Source organism: Lachnellula hyalina (genome assembly GCF_007821495.1).
Source record: "Lachnellula hyalina strain CBS 185.66 chromosome Unknown contig00089, whole genome shotgun sequence".
Taxonomy (NCBI): domain Eukaryota; kingdom Fungi; phylum Ascomycota; class Leotiomycetes; order Helotiales; family Lachnaceae; genus Lachnellula; species Lachnellula hyalina.
Window position 1 is genome coordinate 79,666 of NW_022157203.1, and position 22,335 is coordinate 102,000.

The window sequence follows — 22,335 nt, forward strand, 5'->3', positions numbered from 1 at the left end:
TCGTATAAGCGAGGGAGTGGTGATAATCAAGGGCAATCTGTACGAGGGGTGACCAGATGTGGCAGTTTGCGATGAGTGACCACGAATGTAGAGGTATAGGAGGGAAAACAATGATATCTGATCGAGGAACCTTGAAGACGTAGGATTCGGGTGGTGTGAGAGCGATTCACGTGAGGGCCACCCTTATTGTTTCTTCTTGCGCAAAGGATGGATATTCAGCGGGTCACCTATGATGTTCGTTTGCACAAGAACTCGGCAAGAAAGTTTGTACACAAATAAGTGTATTGATAACCGAATCATTGCAGATTACCCCACATGGAAAAGAGGTATGGAGCTCTGGACCTGAAAAATTGAGTTGGATCATAAACTTTGTTCTGCGGTAGCTGGAAAAGAACAATTCAATGATAGCTTAATCTAAGGTAATAATATGATAGTTGCAAGGGAAAGTTTGGTCTATATTATTACGTTGAGGCATTAGACTTAGAATTCTCTTATTCTAAACACAAATGAAATAAATATTAATACCAAGAGAAATATATCAGAGGCGCGTTAAAGAAAACAGCAAAAGTATAATTACAATATTTGAGAATTCCTTGTAAAAGAACATAAATCCTGATGCGTTGGTAAGTAATAGTATAGTCAGATGCATTATACAGATTACATAAATCAACTATCACCAATCTGATGTGCAGGTGACTAGACCAAATAAACTCTCTATGTGATTTCTACCCAAATGATTTAATTTAGCACAAGCTACAGTTTCACCCATTTCCATACACAACCTTTGATGTTAAAGAAAGAACCAGGGCGAAGCATTGTTTGGAGGTAAGCTCCCCGCACGCTTTAGAAAACCGTACCTGGAGGTATCTCTTAGCATGGCGGGTGCGGGGTAGTATAGAGGGGCACTGCCATAATTCCACGGCAATCAAAAATACTTTCACCATGGCGGGGTAGTATACAGGAGCACTACCACGATTCCACGGAAATCAAAAATACTTTCGCGAGACATTTTCACAAGTACCTGAATCTCACTCTTTTGCCCAACGAACGTTATCAGCTCACCCGCAAAGCTCCAGACAGCCTTTTTCCAACATGACTTCCACACCAGCATCGAGCGATAGCGTCGCAGAAGCCCACAAGACGCTCTTCGACGAAGGTCTCAAAATTCGCTATGAGGTCGCCGGCAAATCGTACGTAGACAAAGCTCTTGTCAATGGATCGTCGGAATTCGCGCGGCCAATGCAAGAACTAGTCACTGAAGCATGTTGGGGCTCTGTATGGTCAAGACCAGGCTTGGAACGAAAGACGAGATCGATGTTGAACATGGCAATGCTGTGCGCGCTGAATCGGGGGCCGGAATTGGCGGTGCACGTTAGAGGGGCTTTGAACAATGGAGCTTCGGAGGTGGAGATTCGGGAGGTTCTTCTGCAGGTGTCTATCTACTGTGGAATGCCCGCTGGTTTGGAGGGGTTCAAGATTGCCGAGAAGGTCATTTTGGACGTTGCCAAAGAGAAAGAATCCGCGCGAGGATGATCAATGGGGTTGACCTGGCGTGAATGGTTGTTTAAGGCTAGATTGTCATTGTTCGATATATCTCTATTACATCTCAAATAGACCTTACAATGCCCAAGCGCATCTCCTAGCTATGGAAAAGTTCAGAAGTGCATAACATTCTTGTAGCCCTTCAAAATTGAAGCATTTCGGGAAAGCAAGAGGCCTTGTTCCTCTCGTACCACTTCCAATCGTGGGCCATTATGATCTGAACCTTAGAATGTTCCAGTTCTGATAGCCGTGCTATTTTCCTCAACGTATCCTCAGCTTTACCCTTATCCAAATGAATACACATAACATTGCCCTCCTGATCCTCCCAACTAGAGATCGCCTTCTCGCCTGTGAGAAGCCTAGTATCGTGACATGAGTCACCCCCAAGGTACACCCAGCTCTCTTGATCCACTCGACAAAGCAAGTTTATATGGCCTGGAAGATGTCCAGGGCTGTCGATAACAAATATAGAACCATCACCTAGCAGATCTAACGCATGAGGGAAAGGCCCTATGGCAGACCAATGATTCTCGACCATACGTCCGCTTCTCAGCTGAAGACGAAAGATTGCTTCATCGATATCCGTTCTTGGAAGCTCCAAAGTTCTCGTAGACGGCAATAAGTCCTGCTGAAAGTGCTGGTGACTACCGGCTCCTGCCAAACCACTCTTGAGGATTTCGCAACTTCCACTTCCAACGATAAAAGTGGAGTTAGGAAATTCCTCCGGGTCTCCATGATGATCATAATGGATATGGCTTAGAATCACAATGTCTATATCCGATGCAGCACTTAATCCACCTTTCAAAAGTTGACTGGCTATATTTGGGCCAAGAATGTAAGGCAGACGATTTTGTAGATGTATTTGCTGTTTGTCTGAGTATTTGGTAGCTGCTGAACGTAACCCGAGATCAAACATCAATCGTATCGGTTGTGTAGTTGTGGTACTCGCATCGCCAAATCCTGGATGTGAGATCAGAAAGGCGAGAGAGGGTACGGTTCGCTTGATATCACCATCACTGGGTGAAACGAAACTCTTTTCTGGTAAAGTGATAAAGCCACCGGGAAACGTAGATAAGGTAACGTAGTTTTGGTGGGTCTGCGCAGGAGGTAGCATGCTGGCGGCAAATATCAGCAAAGGGAAGTATAGATGGTGGACAAAACAAAAGTGCTGCAAACTTATTCACCCAGTTTTTCCCTATTCTCCAGATCTATTTTGACAAATGAGGAACTACAGGGATTATCACTATGTGTCCAGCTTTTCTGTGCACGCTTTGTCGGAGTGGGCTTAATCGTGTCCTAAATTTCGTGGGGTCGGTTACCCCACATCCCGGGGAAACCGTGCCCAGATCTTTGGGTCTGAAACTTCAAGATAATGTCCTAATAATTGCATACCATCCTCAGGTACGAATCGAACAAAGTAATCTAAGTCTTCTAAGGTTCCATTATTGATAATACAATGTCTCTATTACCGCCCGTCACGTCTGATGAACTTGCTACTCTACATGCCAAAACCATTATTGTAACTGGGGGTGCCAGCGGCATCGGCAAGGCAACAGTCACAATCGCTCATAGTGAGATTCACATGGAATGTAACTGTTATATCTACTAATATCTCCAAGGAGCCGGCGCGAACGTTGTAATCGCAGATATGAACAAGGAGGCAGGAGAGCAATTTGCTGCTGAGCTAAAGGAGTAAGAAGTCCTTAATTGAGAACATTTTCGGGTGCATGTGGTTAAGACTTAGGGGTGTAGGCGAGCAATTTTCGTATTGACAGATGTCTCCAAATGGGACTCTGTTATGGCTCTTTTTGAGACGACGTACGCGAAATTCAAGTATATCGACGCCGTCTACGCTAACGCGGGTATCCATGGATTCGAGGGACTTTTGGAAAATGAGCTTGACGATGCTGGGAAGCTGAAGGAGCCCAGCATGAAAAGTATTGAGATCAACTTACACGGCGTCCTCTATACAGCGAAAGCTGCTATTCATTTCTTCGAGAAAAACCCGGAGCTGAAGCATCAATTGGTGATCACGGGATCGGCTGCCAGGTATCTTGAAACTTACACACCAAATATCTCGTTGCAAGCCAGCTGATACATTTGTAGTCTTATAGATACGCCGCCACTTTTCAATTATTGTGCTGCTAAGGCAGGTGTGCTCGGTCTAATGCGAGGTTTAAGATCTGTCCTGCCTGAAAAGAACATCAGCATCAACATGATCGCTCCCTGGATGACCATGTCGCCAATGATGCCACAATTCATCGTGGATCTATGGGCACACCCTACGGCCCTCCCCGCCAACGATACTGATGGGGTTGCAAGAGCACTCTTGATTCCGGTTGTGAGACCTGAGCTCAATGGTAGAACAATATGGGTGGCAGGTAATGATGCTGTTGAGCTTGAAGAGCCGCTTCATAAGAGTCAGCATTTGTGGATGGGGAAGGACTTATCAACGGCTGTCAATGAAGGCCAGCTTCGTATGGGAGTCAAGTCAGACTTCTAGTTGTATCTTTCTCTATTTCTTACTCAATACAGTAGATAGAGGAATTTGGAGTCTTGGATGCTATTTAGACGGGTAGAGTAGAAATTTGATTGCAAGTTCTGTGGAAAAAATAAACAATAGTGATGTAACTCTCCTTGCATTTCCGAGAATAAGCGCGAGCCACTGTTTGAATTTGACTCTACAGGACTATCAAATCCAGCGTGTGCACAAACCTCAGCGTGACTTAATTCGACTTAAGTAATACTAAGTTGAGTCAAGTGAAGTTAGTGTCCTGACTCGGATTAATTCAACTTATTGCACACGCTGATCTGATTCAAATCTACAAATCACGCGTCAAAAAGTAATTCTATGTTGGCATTTTGATTGCTAGTCAGACCCTGCATCGACTCAGACAGTGTAAACGAATCACATTTAATTATATTCTCTAATTTAAACGACCTCGAGCCCCTAATTTGCGTTTGTTGCCGCCAAACAATCACGTTCGATAAGGGCAGCATGAGCTGGACTTCGTACCTTTATAATCACCGGGAAAGGGGCCTTGTTCTTAGTCAACTGGGGAATGTTCATGGTGTCTATCGGATTTGCCTTGAAATTTGTTAGCACGGCTCCTCATCCTTGCAAAACTTAGCTGGATGTTACCTTGTCTTCAATAAAATCAAAACAATATAACAGTCTCGCAGTAGCCATCCACACGTTCATCTCTCCAACGTTCCAGCCGACGCATACCCGACGACCTAACGTGGTTAGCGAATCAAATTAGGTCTGAAATATATGATAGGATTACCTGGTCCAAAAGCCCAATGACCTTTGAGTCCATTGTTCAAATCATCGTTCAAGAACCTCTCTGGCCAGAAGCGCTCGGGCTGTTCGTATTCTTTCGGATTCAGTGCAATGGCCCACGCATTCCACACAAATACTGTTCCAGCTGGGAAGCTGTATCCTTCGTACTCGTCATCCTTTGTACACGAAGTTGGTGCTCCAATCTCGGCAATATTTGGGCGCCAGCGGAATACTTCTTTCACTACTGCAGCGATGTAGGGCAGTTTATCTTTGTCTTCCCAACTGGGGAGGCGGTCCGCATTGCTGCCACACACTTCATCCAGCTGAGCTCGTGCGCGGACTACCCAGTCTGGATAGGTGGCAGCACCAGCAATGAGCTGCCCCACAGAGACTCGGGTGGTATCGCTTCCTGCCTCCATGAGTGTACCAAGGGTAAATAGTTGCTGGGTCTCGTTGAAATATTTTTCATCATTGTTCTTGAGGAAATCCACAGCAAAACAGTTCTTTTGGGTGCCGTTTTCGATCCGAGCCTTGACATTATCGAGTTGTTTCTTATAGACACTGAGAGGGTATGAATCAGATTAGCATCCCTGACGAGAATCGGACCAACTCACCCCCTAGTATATTCAAACAACTTCAACCCTCTCGGACGCCACCATTGCAGGAATTCCGGCAACTTGGCAAGGATAGGAAACCCATCGACCAAGTTGATCCCCGGTTGTTGTTGTTCGAGAAACATCTCTACTGTTTCGAAAAGAGCCGTGACATCAGGATCGTCTAGTTTTGACCTTATACCAAAGACAACACTCATAATAACAGAGTTGGCATATCTTCCATTGGCGGAGAACCAGCGATCTGGGTGGTGCAGGTAATCGTAAAGCAAATGCCTAGATTCAAGCTCTTGAAAATCGCGAAAGGTATCTTTTTGTCGTGTGCTTAAAATCTGATGCATAATTTTTCTCGTCTGGCGCCATCTGTCACCGTACGGCATCAGGACCACTCTGCCCCCACCTGACATGATATCCTGAGTCATGGGGAAGGGTGGGCGACTCGAATAAATGGCAGCCCTTTTCTCCATAAGATCTGTTACGACGCGACTAGAGTTCAGGAATACCCATGTGCTTGCGCCAAACTTAACGGTAAACCTGGGAGCTAATTAGCAAAGCCCAGCAGTTCCAATGACAGATCTTTCTACATCTCTCCATATTTATCAGCCAGATCTTTTGCCCATTGTCCTTGTTGAGTTGGAGGAACTTGGAGCGCATTTCCCATAATCGGAATGCCTGGGACGAGCGGAGGAAACTTGTACTTCTTTTGGCCCCTGGTAGCAAGATATCTTGCCAGGACAGCCGTGAGAAGTCCAACAACCGAATAAAGAAACACGCGTTGATCCATCATGACACAAGTTTGGTTAGATACTTCAAAAGTGAAAGTCCAACCAAGCCTACGAAGAAGTGAATAACTTAAGAAATTTGTTTCTTTTTAGTCAAGACACCTGGTTATTACAGGCTAACTTTTCGCCTCGTGTAGTGGACGGTTGTGGGGTGTTGTGGGGTTTTGTGGAGTTGGGCGCTGTGGGGTTGGCCTGAGCCGCCATTCAGCAACGATGAGGGGTCAAAATAACTTGTGCGTGGGGATTCTTCTTCTCATTGGAAAGTCCTAAGGGAGAGGTGGGATTACAAATACATCGTGTTATACCAAAACCTGAGGCCCGGCAAGACCCAAGGCCCGGCACCCGACGAAGAAAAGTTCGGGTGATATAGTTGTCCGTTTAGTGCACTAGGCTGGCCTAGAATCATGGTTACGTGGTTGCATTTCTAGGTGTAGGAGAGGTTCTAGCTGAGGTTGCGACGATAAGGTGAAGGCCTCGTTGCTGCTTAGTCATCGGTGCTAAGGTCACGCGGTGCACGTGATATATATCCCAACAATAGTAGTATAATTTTTACTTCAAGAAATATATTTAAGAACAATCTATTCATTAGTAAAGCTTTGTTATATGTAGAGTAATAAGTTCAGATTAACATAATCAACAGAGCAGCTAAGAACCCCAATAATCCCGAGCCAATAGTTAGGTGAAGTGCTGCTTTGCTTTAACAATGAGTACTACAATTTACAAGATACTCTTATACTAAAGAAAAGAATAAACACGAAACTCGTCAAATACACCGCGAAATGCAACCACGTAACCACGATTCTAGGCCAGCCTAGTGCACCTTGTGATACCAACACATCGAGCGTTAATAAAGGAAACAAGCCTGGGGTTAATACCAACAGAAAGTAGAGACTATTTTATAAGAAATATAACAATCTTCAATGTCGGCTAGTAGAGGCTTAGAGAGTCTATAAATTTCGAGAAGCACTACTACATCTCACGTCAGGAGCAGCCGCCAAAGTGGCGAAATGTGATTTAAGAAGTGTACCATTCCATGAGCTTATTCACAAGCCAAGTGGCATGACATGACATCCCTCTTCACTAGATGATTGTGATAAATGACTACCCAAGTCCAGCTTGACTACAAGAAGACAACTCCGAGCAAGACATCTTAATAGACTTGTAGATATAACTGTATATTTTGCCTTGTGTGCCAGAAGGCCCTTTGAAGGACCGATAGTAGTGTCATAGTACTGTCACAAGATGCTTAGTCATCTTTGGATGAAACGAAAGCAGTGTAGTTCTATAATTGAGGACTGCTGGGTAAAGCAGTAATCCTGTCCGTATCTCATGATGATTCTATATAAAGTTCGCACTTGCAAATATACGTTTCTTTTGAAAAGGGGAGTTGGACATGTTTCTAGAACAATACTTGGCTAACAACTTGCCAGCCTCTTTGCTGGCAGAGGGACTATTCAACAAGAAGATACTTCGAGGAGGCCTGTCCAAGCTCCAAACGCCTTGATATTATTATAGTAGGAGTAATATTCTAGGGGTTTACCCCGCGTTTCGATGGTCAACAGCGCGGGGAAGAGGCCAAGGAGGGTTCGTCTTCCCCTATCGGCCCCTTTGCAGCCCGTAATTATGCCGTTTCTCCTGAGAAATGGTAGCGATACAGTAGTAGGAAAAGGAGTAAAGAAAGGGGAGGAAGGGGAGAATGGTGGAACTTTGACTCTGTTAAAAATGTATATATATTGGTATATGTTGATATTTAATGATGTTGGTAAATCTGGTGGGTTGGATGATTTCAGCCCATCTGTCAAGCCACCAAGCGAAAGTATAGCCTCGTTATATTTATATATTGTACTGTATATTGCAGCAGCACATGCACCCAAACATCGCTGTATATCTAATAGAAGGCCACACCTGTATAAGCCCTTCTGCCGTACCTTACATTTACAATACTACCTAAGCTGGGAGCACTTTTACGAATTGACGATACCAGACGATATTTGCCCCGTACTTTGATCAGCCTGACGCCACGAGACCTCCCACACGAGCGCATGCTGTAAGCCTGCTACAACAGAAGAGCTTCTCACTGCATTTGCATCGGGTTCTTACTCTGCGGCTGATATTTACCGCAATATCTCCAGCATATCATTCCCTAACAACAGCTGGCTACAACTCTACACGATATCTACCAACTTTGATACCCAACGAAATACCCCCTCTCTCCGCCACCATGTCTTCTTCCTCGCAACTCACAGGCTCAGGTATGGAACGGATTGTCTGTCGTCGCACAAATCACAGATTCTTGGGCTAATAGCAGTACCACCTGGCAGCCAAGCTGGACGAGGTAACAAGGCTCATGGGCAAGCTCTCGTCGGATCTCCAGGACGTCAACCTCCTCCCACACCGTATGTACGCACCTCCACCTACTGCTACAATACCGGTGGACATACTACTTACACCCTTCTGCAGAACGAGATGCGGATCTGGAACAATTGAAGGTCTATGGGCGTGACCCCACCAATGCCGACCCCATCTTCACCAAAGAGGCAGGTCACACTCCCCGGGGCATAGCTCCAGTTCAGTAGCTAACATGGGGACGTTTATAGGGGATAGAGACCTTGACACGACACGCCTTCAACAGCCCCTCCCAGACAACCTCACGAAATGCCCTACGATGCCTAGCGAATGCGCTGCTGTTGCGCGCAGACACGCGACAGATATTTTTGGATCTGGGATACGAGGCGAAAGCGTGCAACAAGCTGAAGAACGAGAGCTGGGACGATGAATTTCTAGTCTCACGGATTATCTTCCTCACAACATACGATGCAAAGGTGGACATCGAGAAGCTGGTAGATCAACACCATCTGGCGGAGAATATATGCTCGAATATCGGCCGGCACGCCAAACAATATGTCACCAAGCAGAAGAATGTCAAGGAGCTGGACCCCATGGAGGATATGGCATTGATCGAATCGCTCAAGCTGATGTTCAACCTCACACATTTCTGCCCGCAACGAAGCGCGGCTTTCTCTCCAGCATTGCCGCATATCCTCCTCATCCTCTGCAAGCGACCGATATCTTCTACCAAACCTCTTGATCCCCCAATTGCGCCCCTCGTCAACGCTTTAATCAACCTCGACCTCGAACGCAAGGACAGTGTGGCCGCACTCTTCCCAAAAGCTACCACCAACGCCATTGTTGACCGATTTGTGGAGATACTTGAGAAGTCTGTTAAGGTTTACGTAGATGAGGAACTGGAACAACTTGTCTCGCCTCTCCTTACCCTCTTTCGCAAGATCTACGAACTCGCACCAGAAGAGACACAGAAGTATATGCGGAAGGTTATCCTCCCATCAACGACAGACAGACAACAGCCCCTAGGACGAGCAGAGTCCCTATCTTCACGCCTTCTCCGTCTTTCGACCAACCCTACAACTCCCCAAGTTCGAGAATCAGTTTCGGGTCTTCTCTTCGACATGAGCGACAAAGATGCGACGAAATTTGTGCAAAATGTTGGATATGGATTTGCTTCTGGGTTTCTGTTTCAGCATAATGTCCCAATTCCAGAAAATGCCCTGGAAGCGTATAGTACGAGTGACAGCGAGAGCAGTAATACGAGGGCGAGCCAGGATAGTCGACGTACACTGGACGGGAAGGTCAATCCTATTACGGGGCAATTTTTGGACAAGGAAGAGAAGGTGGAAGAGGAGCCTATGACACAAGAACAAAAGGAGAGAGAGGCAGAGAGGCTGTTTGTGTTGTTTGAGAGGTTTGTTCCCGTGTCTATGCTTGCGACCTGATACTAACTTGGTTTAGATTAAAAAAGACTGGCATTGTAGACATCCAAAATCCGGTTGAAGCGGCATTCCAACAAGGGAGGTTTGAGGAATTGGATGATGATGCAGATTCTGAATGATAGCAAATCAAATATTGGTCATTCGGCACATGCAAGAGTCTGGGACATGAAATTCATGCATACATGGGCGAATCTGGTGTAAGGTCTTGTCAAAATCCGAGGGGCTCATGTGCGGCTGGCTGATACCAGGTTAGCACGTTTATATCCCTACAATTTGACTATAGATACTACCTTGACCTTTGCGTCCTAGTCTATTACATTTCTGTTACGCCAGTCCGAGTCGGGGTCGTTCGTTGTGCCTTACTCTAGCAGAATTTCAATAGCCAGTGAGTTCTCAACACCACCACAACCGCACATATGTTTCTCACGCCGTACGGTCAGATCATCGGCAAGTGCCACATATGCCGGCGTGTCTCGTGTTACCGTGGCTGCCAAGCCGAGCCGAATGTAACCTATCGGTACAATGTGGACGGTATTGCAGTCGGGAAACTGATATATCCAATATTAACAAGGATAATTCATTTTTGGGGATTTCTTCACCTGATAGTCGGCTTGGATCATTGATACCCCAGTAACTTGGAGTTGAGCTTACGCTAGCAGTTTAGTGTAGTTTCCGTGTGTCTATGATAAAAAGCGTAATTTTTATAATATTTAAGTTTCTAAGAATGCTGTTCTAATTTTTTTTTTTTTTTTTTCAAGGCTTAAAGTTTAAGTGCAAGCAAAAGTTTATGCTAGCTGGTATAGTTAAAGACTTTTTTTAACCCAGCTGAAAGAAGTTCTCAGAGCCAGAACGCTGTACTAAGGTTCCCGAGAGCCTCTACACCATCGGCGATTTGGCTTCGGGTATGCTGACGGCAGGCCGTGTTACCATGTATAATGCCTGCCCAACACCAATGCTGAAGATCTTTTCCCGGCACTTCACCTCCAGAATTCGATTCATCATATGGCACCCATAGCATCGTCAGCCGCCTTGCTTGTTCTTGTGTGGTGACTCTACATTATCTATTCAGTCATATGGGGGTTGTATCTGAGTCCCATCGCTCGATTCGCCGGTCCCAAGCTCGGCGCTTTGACCCAGTGGTATGAGCTGTATTATGACATCGTCCAAGACGGGAAGTATGTCTGGAAAATTGGAGAGCTGCATGAGCAATACAGTATGGAACGGAGTATCTCCTAGGCCTTTCCCACCCTAATCGCGACATACGAGCTGATTGATTCTCACCGCCAGGTCCGGCCATCCGGATTAACACATGGGAACTCCATGTCAACGACCCAGAATTTTGACGATGAGCTCTACGCAGGCGGAGGCACGAAGTGAGATAAGCATGTGCTTTTCACTGGCGCATTTGGCAATCCTGAATCCATGATTGGGACCGTATCGCACAGCAAACACCGTCAACGCCGAGCCCCGCTGAAGAAATTCTTCTCGCGAGCCAGTATCACACGTCTAGAGCCGCTCATCCAGTCCGCGGGGGACACCCTCTGCTCTAGACTTGGAGACTTCCAAAAGGAGAAACAGCAAGTACTGATTAATTCGGGCTGGTCTTGTTTCACCAATGATGTGGTCTCTGAATACGCCTTTGGTAAATCATATAATTATTTAGAAACCTCAAATGACTTCCATACCGATATCCACGATACCTTATGCAATGTAGGGGATATGTACCATATCCTCAGGACTATGCGTTGGGCTATTGGCCCGATATAGAAGTTGCCAAGATGGATCATGAAGATGCTTGATCCGAAGACGCTTTTGTTCATTGACTTTCAAGCAGACATTGCCCCCCAAATCAAAGCCATCATCACAGGCGCAAACGACACCTACGACTCTGTCTCACATCCAACAATCTTTCATGAGATTTTAAACATCAGCTTGCCGCCTGAAGAGAAGAAACTAGGACGCCTGTGGCAAGAAGGGCAGACGGTCATTGGATCCGGTACAGAGACTACAGCATGGGCGCTTCCGTCACAACATTCCACATCCTTGCCCAATCTTTCAATCCGGCACAGGCTCTTGCAGGAGTTGAAACCGCTGTTTGACAGCACAGATGGAAAACCAACATTCAACCAACTCAAGCAGCTCCAATACCTCGGAGGAGTCATTTCAGAGGGCCTAAGACTAAGTTACGGCGTCACTATGCACCTGCAGCGCGTGTCCCCCGATACGCCCATTCCCTGCGGAATCCCCAGGGAATCCCAGTCTACATGTCCTCAATCCTGCTCCACCAAAACCCCTCCATCTTCTCCAGCCCCCACGCCTTCGACCCCGATCGCTAGCTCAACAATCCGGGCTTGAAACGCTATCTAGCCAGTCTCAGTAAGGGCAGCAGGCAGTGTCTTGGCATGAATCTGGCATATGCGGAGTTGTATCTCGGTCTTGCTTATGTGACTGGAGATTTCAGGCCATAGAGTTGGTTGGTACGACACGGGATGATGTGGAGGTTGTAGCGGACTACTTTATGCCGATGCCGCGGAATAGGGAGATTAGGATTTTGCTGGTCACTTGAGTGGCAGAAGAGAAGACGCGAGTGAGCATATTGAAATAGTGGACAGACTGACAGTCCAATACTCCAATGAGTCTTTCAAATTACACCTGTTCTCGGCTTCAATGTGTATTTCAACCTCGGAATATATATGCAGGTGTTGAACCCTTCACACATTTCCCCCTCCCCACTGCACATTAAGAGCAGGAACGTTACTTTGACATCCAGCCCTAGCCGATAATCCTACCCAGGTCATGGCAATCACCTGACTGGCTTCGAAGGTGTTGAACGGAGGTAGGGATTTAAACGTCACCAATTTGCTTGAATCTCTACACCCGGGCCGAGCCTGCGGGTTGATTCTCCGCAAGCTAATAAAAGCTAAGTAATCACATCTGCTTCTCGAGCTGGAAAGATATTCGTTAAGAGGAGATTAAGCGCAAAGAATGAAGAAGTCCTCGTTGTGTTTCTACTGCCCTGGCTATAAAAGTGCTTGTCACCTTAGAGCTGGTCATGTAAAATCCCGCGTCGTATTTGCCAACGCTCATTTGCTTCGTTGGTAATATTCGGATATACACTTATACACTTATTCCTGTTACCCCTAATTCATCTCAACTCCAATAAGCAGTTGCGTTTCTGAAGCGTGTTCCTAGGATCACCTCACTGGTTTGGATTACAATTGCGGGCCACCTAATAAGGCGTCATCTCGAAACTGTTTTTATGTCTCCTTTCTTGGGTTACAATTACCAAAACCAACTTATGTTACATAGGAGGAGTACGGTTTTCTCGGCCTCGACATACTTCGAGACCTTCCTAGTATAGGCTTTTGAAATCTTTTGTGTCATTTGAAGAGGACGTTATATGACATCCCACTCTTCCACGGGTGGTGTAAGGACAGTCCAGGTGAGTATGTTCTGCTGGTGGGTATATTGCAATTAGGATGTGCCTCTGGACGACTGCGCTGATTCCAGTGTAAGATTAAAGTAGTAATACTCGTCCCATATGTCAGTGGAATGTGGAAGAACTGGAGTGTGTAAGAGGAGTTCCCGCAGCCTCTTTCGTGCATAGGCCATAGGATGCAAAGAAAGGCACCTGGTCAAAGAAGTCTTTACGTGATGAAGAAACCAAACACTACATAGGTATTGCTCAGAAGTAAAGTCCGAGGTGTCGACGAGTTAAGGTTGCATATTGTGTAGATTTTGGTCAGATGGACAAAGTCTGAATTGCCTGTTCCTGCTTCAACCCTGCCGGCGGTTCTCTGTTTCAGGCAGGTAAATCCTTCAAGGAGATCGGGTAGATGAAATAAGCTTTTCCTCCGAAGTTGTAACGTTAAGGTTATAACCCATATCGGATGAACACCCAACTTCTATCGTATTAGTACACCATGTCCCACGACCGTGATATTAGCATGCGATTTCCCCTGAGATTGTAGAAAGTCCAGTTAATACAGCGAAAGAGAGTACCAGTACTCATTTTCCGAGTCGTTGTCTCCTTAAATCATTCCAGTTAGCCAACCACAGGTCTAAGAATACAACTGGAGAAAAAATATGGGACTGAGAAGGAGCCTCACCAGTTTGAGTTGTATCCAGTTCATTCGAGGTAACCAACCAGTTTCCAGAAGCTAGATCTAAGGAGATCGCCATTATCGCGGGGTTACGATTTCGTTTACGTCCAGGGGTAAATGTTCCAGATGGCGACGGGACGTGCCCTAACGGGTGGGGATTATGGCCCCTGATTGGAGCATTTGACTTCTTCCAACTCTCCTCATCTCCGACAACCTCCTATTTGGGTGTGAGCTTCTACGGTATGTAACCTCATAACCCCTGAGGCTCTCAAACCATCCATCACCCCAGGTGCACCGCAGCCAAACTCGTCCCTCATTGTGCCGCAATGGTTTCATTATCTATGCTCGTATGTTTATGTTCCTTTGAAATCCAAACGAGTATTACGAGCTTCCGCATTGCTACAAGCGCGAGTAAGCGCAGTGCGTTGCAGGATTCGCTCCGGCATACAGTACCCCAGATTGGCTCTCATGGTCCTCTACCGCTAGACGATTAGATAGCTGTCCATGTCATGGCAGATGCTGCACTTTCTGCTCGGACATTTGCCATGCAAGGGATTCCCCTTCCCCACGTTTCGGGCAATCAGTTTTCCCTAATGTCAACCGCGGAAAGTGTGTATATCGACCCTCCATTGGTTGCGTTGTTCTCCCTGATCTTCATCTTCATTGGACACTGTTTTATCAGCCTCTCAGCCTAGGAGAATAAAATTATTCAGGGTCGTTCCTTCAGCCAACGGGCACAGTTCCATTCATATTGCTCTTCTTATTCTAGATCTCCCCTGCCGATCTGCCGTCTGCAATCGCTGCACATCACCATGGCGCCATCCCAACTTTCGGACGAAACCCAGTTTGGGACGCGCAAGACGGCCATATGTCGGTGGTGTTATAGTTCATGAAGCATGAAATCCTTCCCAAAATTCATGGTTTTAACCGCTCACTGGCGTTTTTGGGCACCTCTCCACCTTCTAAGCTACTTGATCTCCCATTATTCGTTCATTTGCTAGTCAGCGAATGGAATGTTACATGTTGGCTCTGGGGCTCCTTTAGTCAAGGGTTTTCTTTAAGCCGGCTTCCTCTGGAGTGCAAAGCTCAAGCCGTATGGAGTCGTATGGAGTTATGATCAGCGGCAAAAGGGACGAGATATGGGTTTAGTCCTAGTCCAAGGTTTATCTACTTTTTAGTAAGTGCTTGATATAAGAGGGAAGTTAAATCCTCTGCTTCAAATCATTAAGTCCTTTCACTTTCCATTTTTTGGCAGCAACTCTTTCCAAGATGACGACCCTTTCCGATGTTATTGAGATACAAAAGACCTATAATGTTCTTCAAGCCCCAGCGATCCCCGGGGACTCGGCAGATGTCCATGATGATACGATAGATGCTAGTGCTACGGGATCAACACTCAGTATTGGACTTTATAACTCCACGACTTCAAGCACTGTCTATGCATACGTCACTGGACTCGCATTGGATAACAACAGTGCTGTATATCTCCTACAGTCTGACGGGTCCACAGCTTATTATCCTGCCAATCCGACTGGTACTGGTCAGCCAATTCTGACCAACTGTGCTATCCCTCTCGGTGCTCCAGGAACTACGAAAAACGTCATAATTCCACATCTGGCGGGCGCTAGAATCTGGTTTTGTGTAGGCAATACCCTCACATTTCTGTTGAACCACGGGGATACAGGCCCAGGTCTAGTCGAACCGGCGGTCAATAACACCTCAGACCCAAACTACAATTACAGCGTAAGCAAAACTGTCTCTTTGATTTTACCCTACCCCCTTCTATCATGTTTCGTCTTATGTACTCCAACTAGTCCTTACATACTTCCTAAAAGGGGAACTTGCTCTTCTTCTGCTCTTAAAACACTCTTGAAGAGGAAATAACTGACTCCCCCGTGATCTAGTGGGACTTCTGTGAATTCACATTCAACAGCTCCCAAGTTTACGCCAACATCACCTACGTCGATTTTGTTTGCCTACCAATTGCCTTGACGCTCACGACTAGCAGTGGAACAACACAACATGTCGGTGGACTTCCAGCAAATGGATTAGATAATGTTTGCAACGGCCTCATTGCACAAAACGCCAAAGATGGAGCAGGCTGGGACCAACTTGTCCTTACAAAAAATGGCAGCAACCTTCGTGCACTCGCTCCTACGAACGGCATCGCTCTCTACAGCACCCTTTTCCAAAACTACTGGACCGACTACGTCAATTCTTGCTGGAGCCAATACATCTCCACTCCCCTTGTCATAGATACACAGGCTTCATGGGGCAAAGTCTCAGGCTTGACCTCTAACGACCGCACCCAGATCACATTCAGCGGCGTTGGATCGATCAGCAAACCCAGCGCAACAGATATCTTCGGTGCTAATTCCGGTGCGTTTGCACCGCAGACTACCAACACAGCTGAGCTTCTTAATATCGGCGCCCGCATCGATGCAGCTTTGAACAGAAGTACGTTGCTTTCCAATGCAAACCAACCCGACGGCGAAGAGATCTCCACCTTCTACACGAATACCGTGACCAACCATTATTCAAGAATCACCCATGCAGCGAACGTGGATGGGAGGGGATATACATTTCCTTATGATGATGTGACGGGCGGAGGCGTGGATCAAAGCGGGTTTGTCAGCGATGGAAGTCCCACGAACCTCCTCGTGACTGTTGGAGGCGGCAATGCGTTTGCCAAACGAGAGGACATCGATCAGAAATCTGTTCAGCCGCCAAGAAGGATGAGACGGTCCGTTCAATGGGTTGAGGATGTCAAGCTTGCTCCACGGGAGGAGATGAGGGATCTGGAAATGGGAGAACATCCAAAGCTCCTTGCTGAGATGTCACCAGCTGCAGCTCCAGCTCCGAAACCAAAGATCTTGCTTCCGCAATTTGTTCAACGCTTTATGAGCCCCTATGTCTCTGTAAGTTACCATCCTCCATCGCTCGGTGCACTGTCTAATTTTTCTAGAAGCTACAGGCATCGCCATACTACGCGCAGCGCCTTCGACCACTACTTGATTTTATCAACCAGTTCCTCGTCTCCTTCCTTTCACTATCCCTCCGGGCCGTCTTGTCCCGAGTCTTCTTGGTGGCGTTCTTTTTTGTGTTTTACTTTTTGGGTATCTTGCCTCATGAGGCAAAGGGCCAGAGTCAGCGCCGCATACTGGAGGCTGCTGTAGCGGCTAGCAATGGGAATGGGAACGGGAACGGAACCATTGTCATGCAGGGTAGTTGAGGAGCGAGATTCTTGAGATCTCTGACTTGTAAATAATGTACCTTTCTGTGAATAACTTTTTGTTCTTGTATATAATTCATTCTGGTGGTTGGAGGTAGCATATCAAGTGTTCTGGAATTAAGTACGAAATGAAAACTCGCATCGAATGACCTAATCTTTCGTTGATTTCAACTTGCGGGAAAGAAATTGTGGTTTTCGACTTTGTTTTCTGCCTTGGCTTGCATAGCCCTACTTGGGTGAAGAGCGCAACCCACCCCACCCCACCCACTTATGGCGATGCGACCAAACCTTCCTTCCCACCGAGCGTGTAGCCGAGCGCGTAGAGACATCTAAATGGTAGTGTAGCGTCCCTGTTGGATTAGGTATCCTGTCCTGTCTGCGAAGAAAGTAGCTGGTAAAGTAGAATGTACTCTGTAATACCACACCGTAGGATGCCGGGGTGGCGCTTTGGATTGAACCTGCCCTGCGCTGCCACTCCAGGCTAAGGAATGGAAGAAGCCCGATAGGTACATGTCGTCCGTGGTGGGGTCTTGTTACGCAGGTGCAGGACATGGAAGCACAGGATTGGACAGAGCAACGTCTCCTCTCGATGATACGAAATATTTCTGTCTATTGTTGCCTCAACTGACCATGAGGTAGTTATTGGCGCCGGCGGGCAATGTGGACCAAGCTATGCATTATTAATTAGAGTATTCCCCTTTGATTGTTCCCCCTATGTACTTTGTACTGCAAGGCAGTCGCCGAAAGTATACTGTAGAACTCCACCAAACTCCAGTAGCGATTATGTGAAGACCAACGAACGCCGAAGCAACGCATTTCGAAGCAGAATATCCCCGTTGAATCAGAACCGATTCAACTCCAAGAACTCCAGGTGTAGAACACTCAATGCACAACAATCATTCGATAACTGTCAGGCCACCGAAGTCCTTTCCAACCATTGCCTTGGCATCTTCAGGCCCGGCCAAAGCTCGAGCTTCTGCCATGACAGCGTCTGTTTTGTATAATGTCAGTGAATCAATACATGTGGATATCATAAACGATTCGTCTAGCAACTTGGTCTAATCATGGAGAACGAACCAGCATCTTTGCCACCCAGGTCAATCAGTCCTTCATCACTCAGCGCTCTCAACGCATCCCCAGTCCAAATCACACAATCGTAGCCTCCAAGTTTCGGATTGCCTTGCGTTTTCTTGCCAAGTCCTTTCTCCCGCTTCTCCTTTCCAAGTGGGATCTGCTCGAGAACGCTGCTGATTTTGTTGAAATCTTGTTCAAGGTCAATGGTAGCCACCCGATATAGGAGGACGAGCGATGACGAGGTGGAGACATCTTTTACTGGTCGTCTTTCGAGCACCCAGTTGGAATTGATGTATGTTGCATGAAAGAGTGTACCACTCGTCGTAGGCTCAGATGAACCGACCAGAGGAGCGTATGTGAGAAAGATGCCACGATGCTATCAGGTCTGGTTAGCGAAAGTATGAAGCAAAAGATGTGTCAGGAGAGACATACATATTCATCTACTTTTGGTGCGTTCAAGGTAAGGTAGAGAGTGTTGGACAAGATCTTGTTGATCTGAGAGTTACACACTTGGATGCTTTTCGCCGGAATTGGCTCCATGGTGTCCTGAGCAGATGGCATGGCTTGGATCGAAGACTGATCGACAGTATTCTTGATAGTTGAGATGCTGTGAGAGGAAGGAAGATGAATCAAAAACCCCGATGATTTGAGTAATAACATGGTCAAGACTCTGTCCCATTTCCATTCACTGCTTTTGACATGGAGACTTTTGTTATTAGTTGTGCCGGAATGACTCCAACGTTCACTCATTGTCGATTTCAACCAGCAAATGAATGTTATACAACTAAAATTAAATAGCTAGATAAAATAGATAAATGTCAAAGTAAGAATGTCAAGGGCAAGGAGCAGTGAGAAGTAATGGCAGTGCATATAAGCATTTTTGGGCCCGCCACGTGGCGTTGCAGAGCAGAAAAAGCAAGCATGCAAACCAACGCCATTATATATAAGGATCCACTCTCACGAATGGAGAGATGTGTGCTTGCATATTGAATACCTATGATCTTCGTAGAGCAGATGATAATCCCGTTTAGGCACGTGATATGCTCATCATTGTCTTGCCCCTCAATCTGCACATCGGCTGTGACGCTGTGCTTCCCCGCCTGGACACTTGAAGGTATCTCGAGTTTCTTTGCCATGTTAAGATGTCGCTGCTTGATGGGGTAGTTTGCTTGGTTCCATGTCTGCCGAGTCACACAGATCGGACGTGTTAGGAATAAGCAAGCGTCACAACCAAACTCCATTGAAACTGTCAGGTGGATATTGGCGGCGTCGATGTCTCTGGACAGGGAGTCTTCCGTTTGGATTGTGGCATTTTGCCCCTGCAGACGGCCTTTAGTGCTATCCCGCCGGGCCTACGCTACTGGTGGATGTGGACTTTATCGAAGCTGTACGCAGTAATCTTTGGGATCGCCACAGGACTGCAATATGATGAGTCGATATCCGCAGACGCATTAGGACATGGCTTATATCTGCATCCAGATGATTACCTGGGAACCTATTCCCGACACCTGGAAACCTTGTTCTTACTGCTGACCCAGAGCTGATTCATACTGGAATGGTAGGGCGAATGCAATGGTACCGTACTGTACATGAGAGGGAAAAGGCGGATATAAACTCATGATTAGCAATGTTGGAACTAGCCCTAGTGGGAACCCGAGAGGCGCTGTAGCTGCAAGGGGAGGGCGTTATACTCCGCAAAGGTGCTGATAGTACGGACGGGCCGGAAGCACTAACTCAAAGGAACGACGAGCAGGCAGGCAGGCAGGCAGGCGGGATACTCGTAGGACAGGACAAGAGCATGACAGGACCAGGAATAGGAACAAACAGCTGCTAGGAGTATGAGGCGGAAGATGACAACCGGGACGTCTGGAGCCCGAGAATGAGGCATTTACTTTTTATTGAGATGCATGAAATTATGTGCCGTAACTCCAAATAGCTAGTAGGAACAGGATGACAAGCAGTAGTCTTGAGTTTGCGATATAATAATACGATACAAGTAATAATAATAATAATAGACCACGCTTGCGGCGGATGTATAAAATTAACGTTGGTGCAAGCAAGGTATTATATGTAGAGTCAAGGTTTGGCTTGGCTTGGCTTGTGCTTTTACCATGTACCATGTATTTTGTACCTTGTACCTTGTACCCTACCTTGTACCTACAGTAGACAGATCTCATACGAAGTAGTACGTGGGGGAACTTAGGGCCGGAACGTAGATCTTGGAGACGGGAACAGTAAGGTAGGGAATAGTAATATATAGGACGGTAAAGTAGTACTGGTAGTCCCCTTAATAGAGGTTATGTATATGACTTGAAGAAGTCTGATGGCGTTGTTTGTTGGTATTACTTGGTACTGTACCTAGTCTTGGTGAAGGCAAAGAAGGGTAAAGATAAAGGTGAGAGTGAAAGTACAGTATTATTTCAGATGGCGGTGAAAGGAATGAACTTGCAATGAATAAATGGATCCGATCAGTGGCGGTGGGGAGTTTGTACGGAGGGGAGGCTACTCGTACTCCGTACTTTCCCTACCATACGAAGTACCCTGGCCTGGAGTGACTTGCCTTGCAGCGGTCTGATAGGCTCCCGCCGCTAATTCTCTAGCGATATCACTCGCCCGCGACCCTTGGAATCCCCTCAACTCCAGCCTTGTTCTGTACTGTACAGTATCTCTCTATCTTGACTTGCCCTTACAACACCTACAATCCACAATCCATAACACTACAACCCAACCCAACCCAGTACAGCACAGTACATATGCAAAGGCACACGCACACGCATACGCATACGCACACACACATGCAGTACACCCAGCACGCTGCTCTACACTACACCACATTACAATCATCCCCCGACCTTCTGCAGATGCGTAAACAATAAACTCACCGACTCCTCCCTCCCTGCCTCAGCCGCTATGGCACAAGCTGCCCTGATTACAGACGATATCAAGGCTCTGGAGCAGACGCGTCAGCGCCTGTACCAGTTGAAGAGCAACATTATCTCTCTACAGACGGATGTTATGCGCAGTAACCCTCTTCCGCAGTGGTAGGCAGCGTCCCTTGCATTCCTAATGCTGAAGCTGACATTCTACGCTCAAGGTCATCCCTCCAAGCCTCCATATCCATTCTTGTCACCAATATCGAAACCCTGACCACGCACCTCTCGAAGAATGCCGACCAATTAAACAGAACCGTTGTTTACCCATCCACCAACTATCCTGGCCGCACACAAGAAGCTTTACTAGGACAACTGCTACGTAAGAAATTGGAACCGTCGGTGGAGGGCTGGGTTGCTGAAGGACGTGCTATTCAAGACGAGGCCGAGCAGAAGGGCGGGGATGAAGAGGAGCTATGGGACTGGGCAAGGTCATGGCTAGGTCCTCGTCTCCAGAAGTATGCTATGCAGGAATCGTCGGACAATTACACGGCAGAGGAGAGAGCGGGAGGCATTGAGAGTGTGAATACTGGACTACGGAGAAAGCTGGAGGACAATCATCATGACAGTGACGAGGAAGACGAAGAGGACGAGGACGAGGATGATGAAATGGAGGATGTGACTACAGATACAAAAGGAGCAGGCTCGAGAGACGGACAGTTTGGGATGGGAGAGGTCATGAGAGATCCTGCTGGGAAGGCACGGAGTGAGGATGATATTCTGCGGTTTGCAATGAGTGGGGCGGTCCTGGAGGGGGTACAGGGGATTCGAAGGTGACATGATAATATCTGCAACAAGCTACCTTGATACGCAGAGTGAGGCTGTAACATCAAGTAAACACCTCTTCTCAATTCCTTGATACATCTATAACTAACGAACTCATAGTATAAACAAGAGCACCCGCTGAACGGAAATAAGCTTAGTTCTGATTAGTCAGCTGCAGCCCCTTATCGGATCCAGTGAAATCGCCTCATTCTGGTCACCTTGAAC

General features: G+C 46.8%; 10 protein-coding genes across 10 annotated transcripts; 7 read left to right on the forward strand and 3 right to left on the reverse strand.

Annotated features, from left to right (window-relative positions):
* Positions 1–1,092: 1,092 nt before the first annotated feature.
* pcaC_1 (4-carboxymuconolactone decarboxylase) lies at positions 1,093–1,533 on the forward strand (the record flags this gene model as incomplete). The annotated part of the gene is made up of 1 exon (XM_031149587.1): positions 1,093–1,533. One exon carries the CDS (start codon positions 1,093–1,095, stop codon positions 1,531–1,533), a length of 441 nt encoding a protein of 146 aa, XP_031004439.1.
* Positions 1,534–1,684: 151 nt separating this feature from the next.
* Positions 1,685–2,656, reverse strand: andK_0 (Cytochrome P450 monooxygenase; the record flags this gene model as incomplete). Its single annotated transcript, XM_031149588.1, has 1 exon — positions 1,685–2,656. One exon carries the CDS (start codon positions 2,654–2,656, stop codon positions 1,685–1,687), a length of 972 nt encoding a protein of 323 aa, XP_031004438.1.
* A 342-nt stretch (positions 2,657–2,998) lies between these two features.
* On the forward strand, positions 2,999–4,045 carry TPRL2 (Tropinone reductase-like; the record flags this gene model as incomplete). The annotated part of the gene is made up of 4 exons (XM_031149589.1): positions 2,999–3,113; positions 3,162–3,234; positions 3,295–3,591; positions 3,649–4,045. 4 exons carry the CDS (start codon positions 2,999–3,001, stop codon positions 4,043–4,045), a joined length of 882 nt encoding a protein of 293 aa, XP_031004437.1.
* A 447-nt stretch (positions 4,046–4,492) lies between these two features.
* Positions 4,493–6,220, reverse strand: atE (Cytochrome P450 monooxygenase; the record flags this gene model as incomplete). Its single annotated transcript, XM_031149590.1, has 5 exons — positions 4,493–4,630; positions 4,685–4,779; positions 4,830–5,386; positions 5,440–5,970; positions 6,021–6,220. 5 exons carry the CDS (start codon positions 6,218–6,220, stop codon positions 4,493–4,495), a joined length of 1,521 nt encoding a protein of 506 aa, XP_031004436.1.
* Positions 6,221–8,439: 2,219 nt separating this feature from the next.
* LHYA1_G004634 (Synembryn-like protein) lies at positions 8,440–10,125 on the forward strand (the record flags this gene model as incomplete). Its single annotated transcript, XM_031149591.1, has 5 exons — positions 8,440–8,484; positions 8,524–8,614; positions 8,679–8,785; positions 8,816–9,978; positions 10,026–10,125. 5 exons carry the CDS (start codon positions 8,440–8,442, stop codon positions 10,123–10,125), a joined length of 1,506 nt encoding a protein of 501 aa, XP_031004435.1.
* A 950-nt stretch (positions 10,126–11,075) lies between these two features.
* LHYA1_G004635 (uncharacterized protein) lies at positions 11,076–11,347 on the forward strand (the record flags this gene model as incomplete). The annotated part of the gene is made up of 2 exons (XM_031149592.1): positions 11,076–11,219; positions 11,294–11,347. Coding segments are annotated over exons 1-2 (126 nt in total), but the record flags the coding sequence as incomplete, so codon positions are not given.
* Positions 11,348–11,428: 81 nt separating this feature from the next.
* On the forward strand, positions 11,429–12,361 carry sdnE_0 (Cytochrome P450 monooxygenase; the record flags this gene model as incomplete). Its single annotated transcript, XM_031149593.1, has 2 exons — positions 11,429–11,716; positions 11,774–12,361. The coding sequence occupies 2 exons, from the start codon at positions 11,429–11,431 to the stop codon at positions 12,359–12,361; spliced, it is 876 nt and encodes a 291-aa protein (XP_031004433.1).
* Positions 12,362–15,378: 3,017 nt separating this feature from the next.
* On the forward strand, positions 15,379–17,341 carry E13B_1 (Glucan endo-1,3-beta-glucosidase; the record flags this gene model as incomplete). The annotated part of the gene is made up of 3 exons (XM_031149594.1): positions 15,379–15,852; positions 16,014–17,027; positions 17,075–17,341. 3 exons carry the CDS (start codon positions 15,379–15,381, stop codon positions 17,339–17,341), a joined length of 1,755 nt encoding a protein of 584 aa, XP_031004432.1.
* Positions 17,342–18,237: 896 nt separating this feature from the next.
* On the reverse strand, positions 18,238–19,075 carry LHYA1_G004638 (uncharacterized protein; the record flags this gene model as incomplete). Its single annotated transcript, XM_031149595.1, has 3 exons — positions 18,238–18,332; positions 18,419–18,791; positions 18,848–19,075. The coding sequence occupies 3 exons, from the start codon at positions 19,073–19,075 to the stop codon at positions 18,238–18,240; spliced, it is 696 nt and encodes a 231-aa protein (XP_031004441.1).
* A 2,250-nt stretch (positions 19,076–21,325) lies between these two features.
* med8 (Mediator of RNA polymerase II transcription subunit) lies at positions 21,326–22,122 on the forward strand (the record flags this gene model as incomplete). The annotated part of the gene is made up of 2 exons (XM_031149596.1): positions 21,326–21,456; positions 21,510–22,122. The coding sequence occupies 2 exons, from the start codon at positions 21,326–21,328 to the stop codon at positions 22,120–22,122; spliced, it is 744 nt and encodes a 247-aa protein (XP_031004440.1).
* Positions 22,123–22,335: the final 213 nt, after the last annotated feature.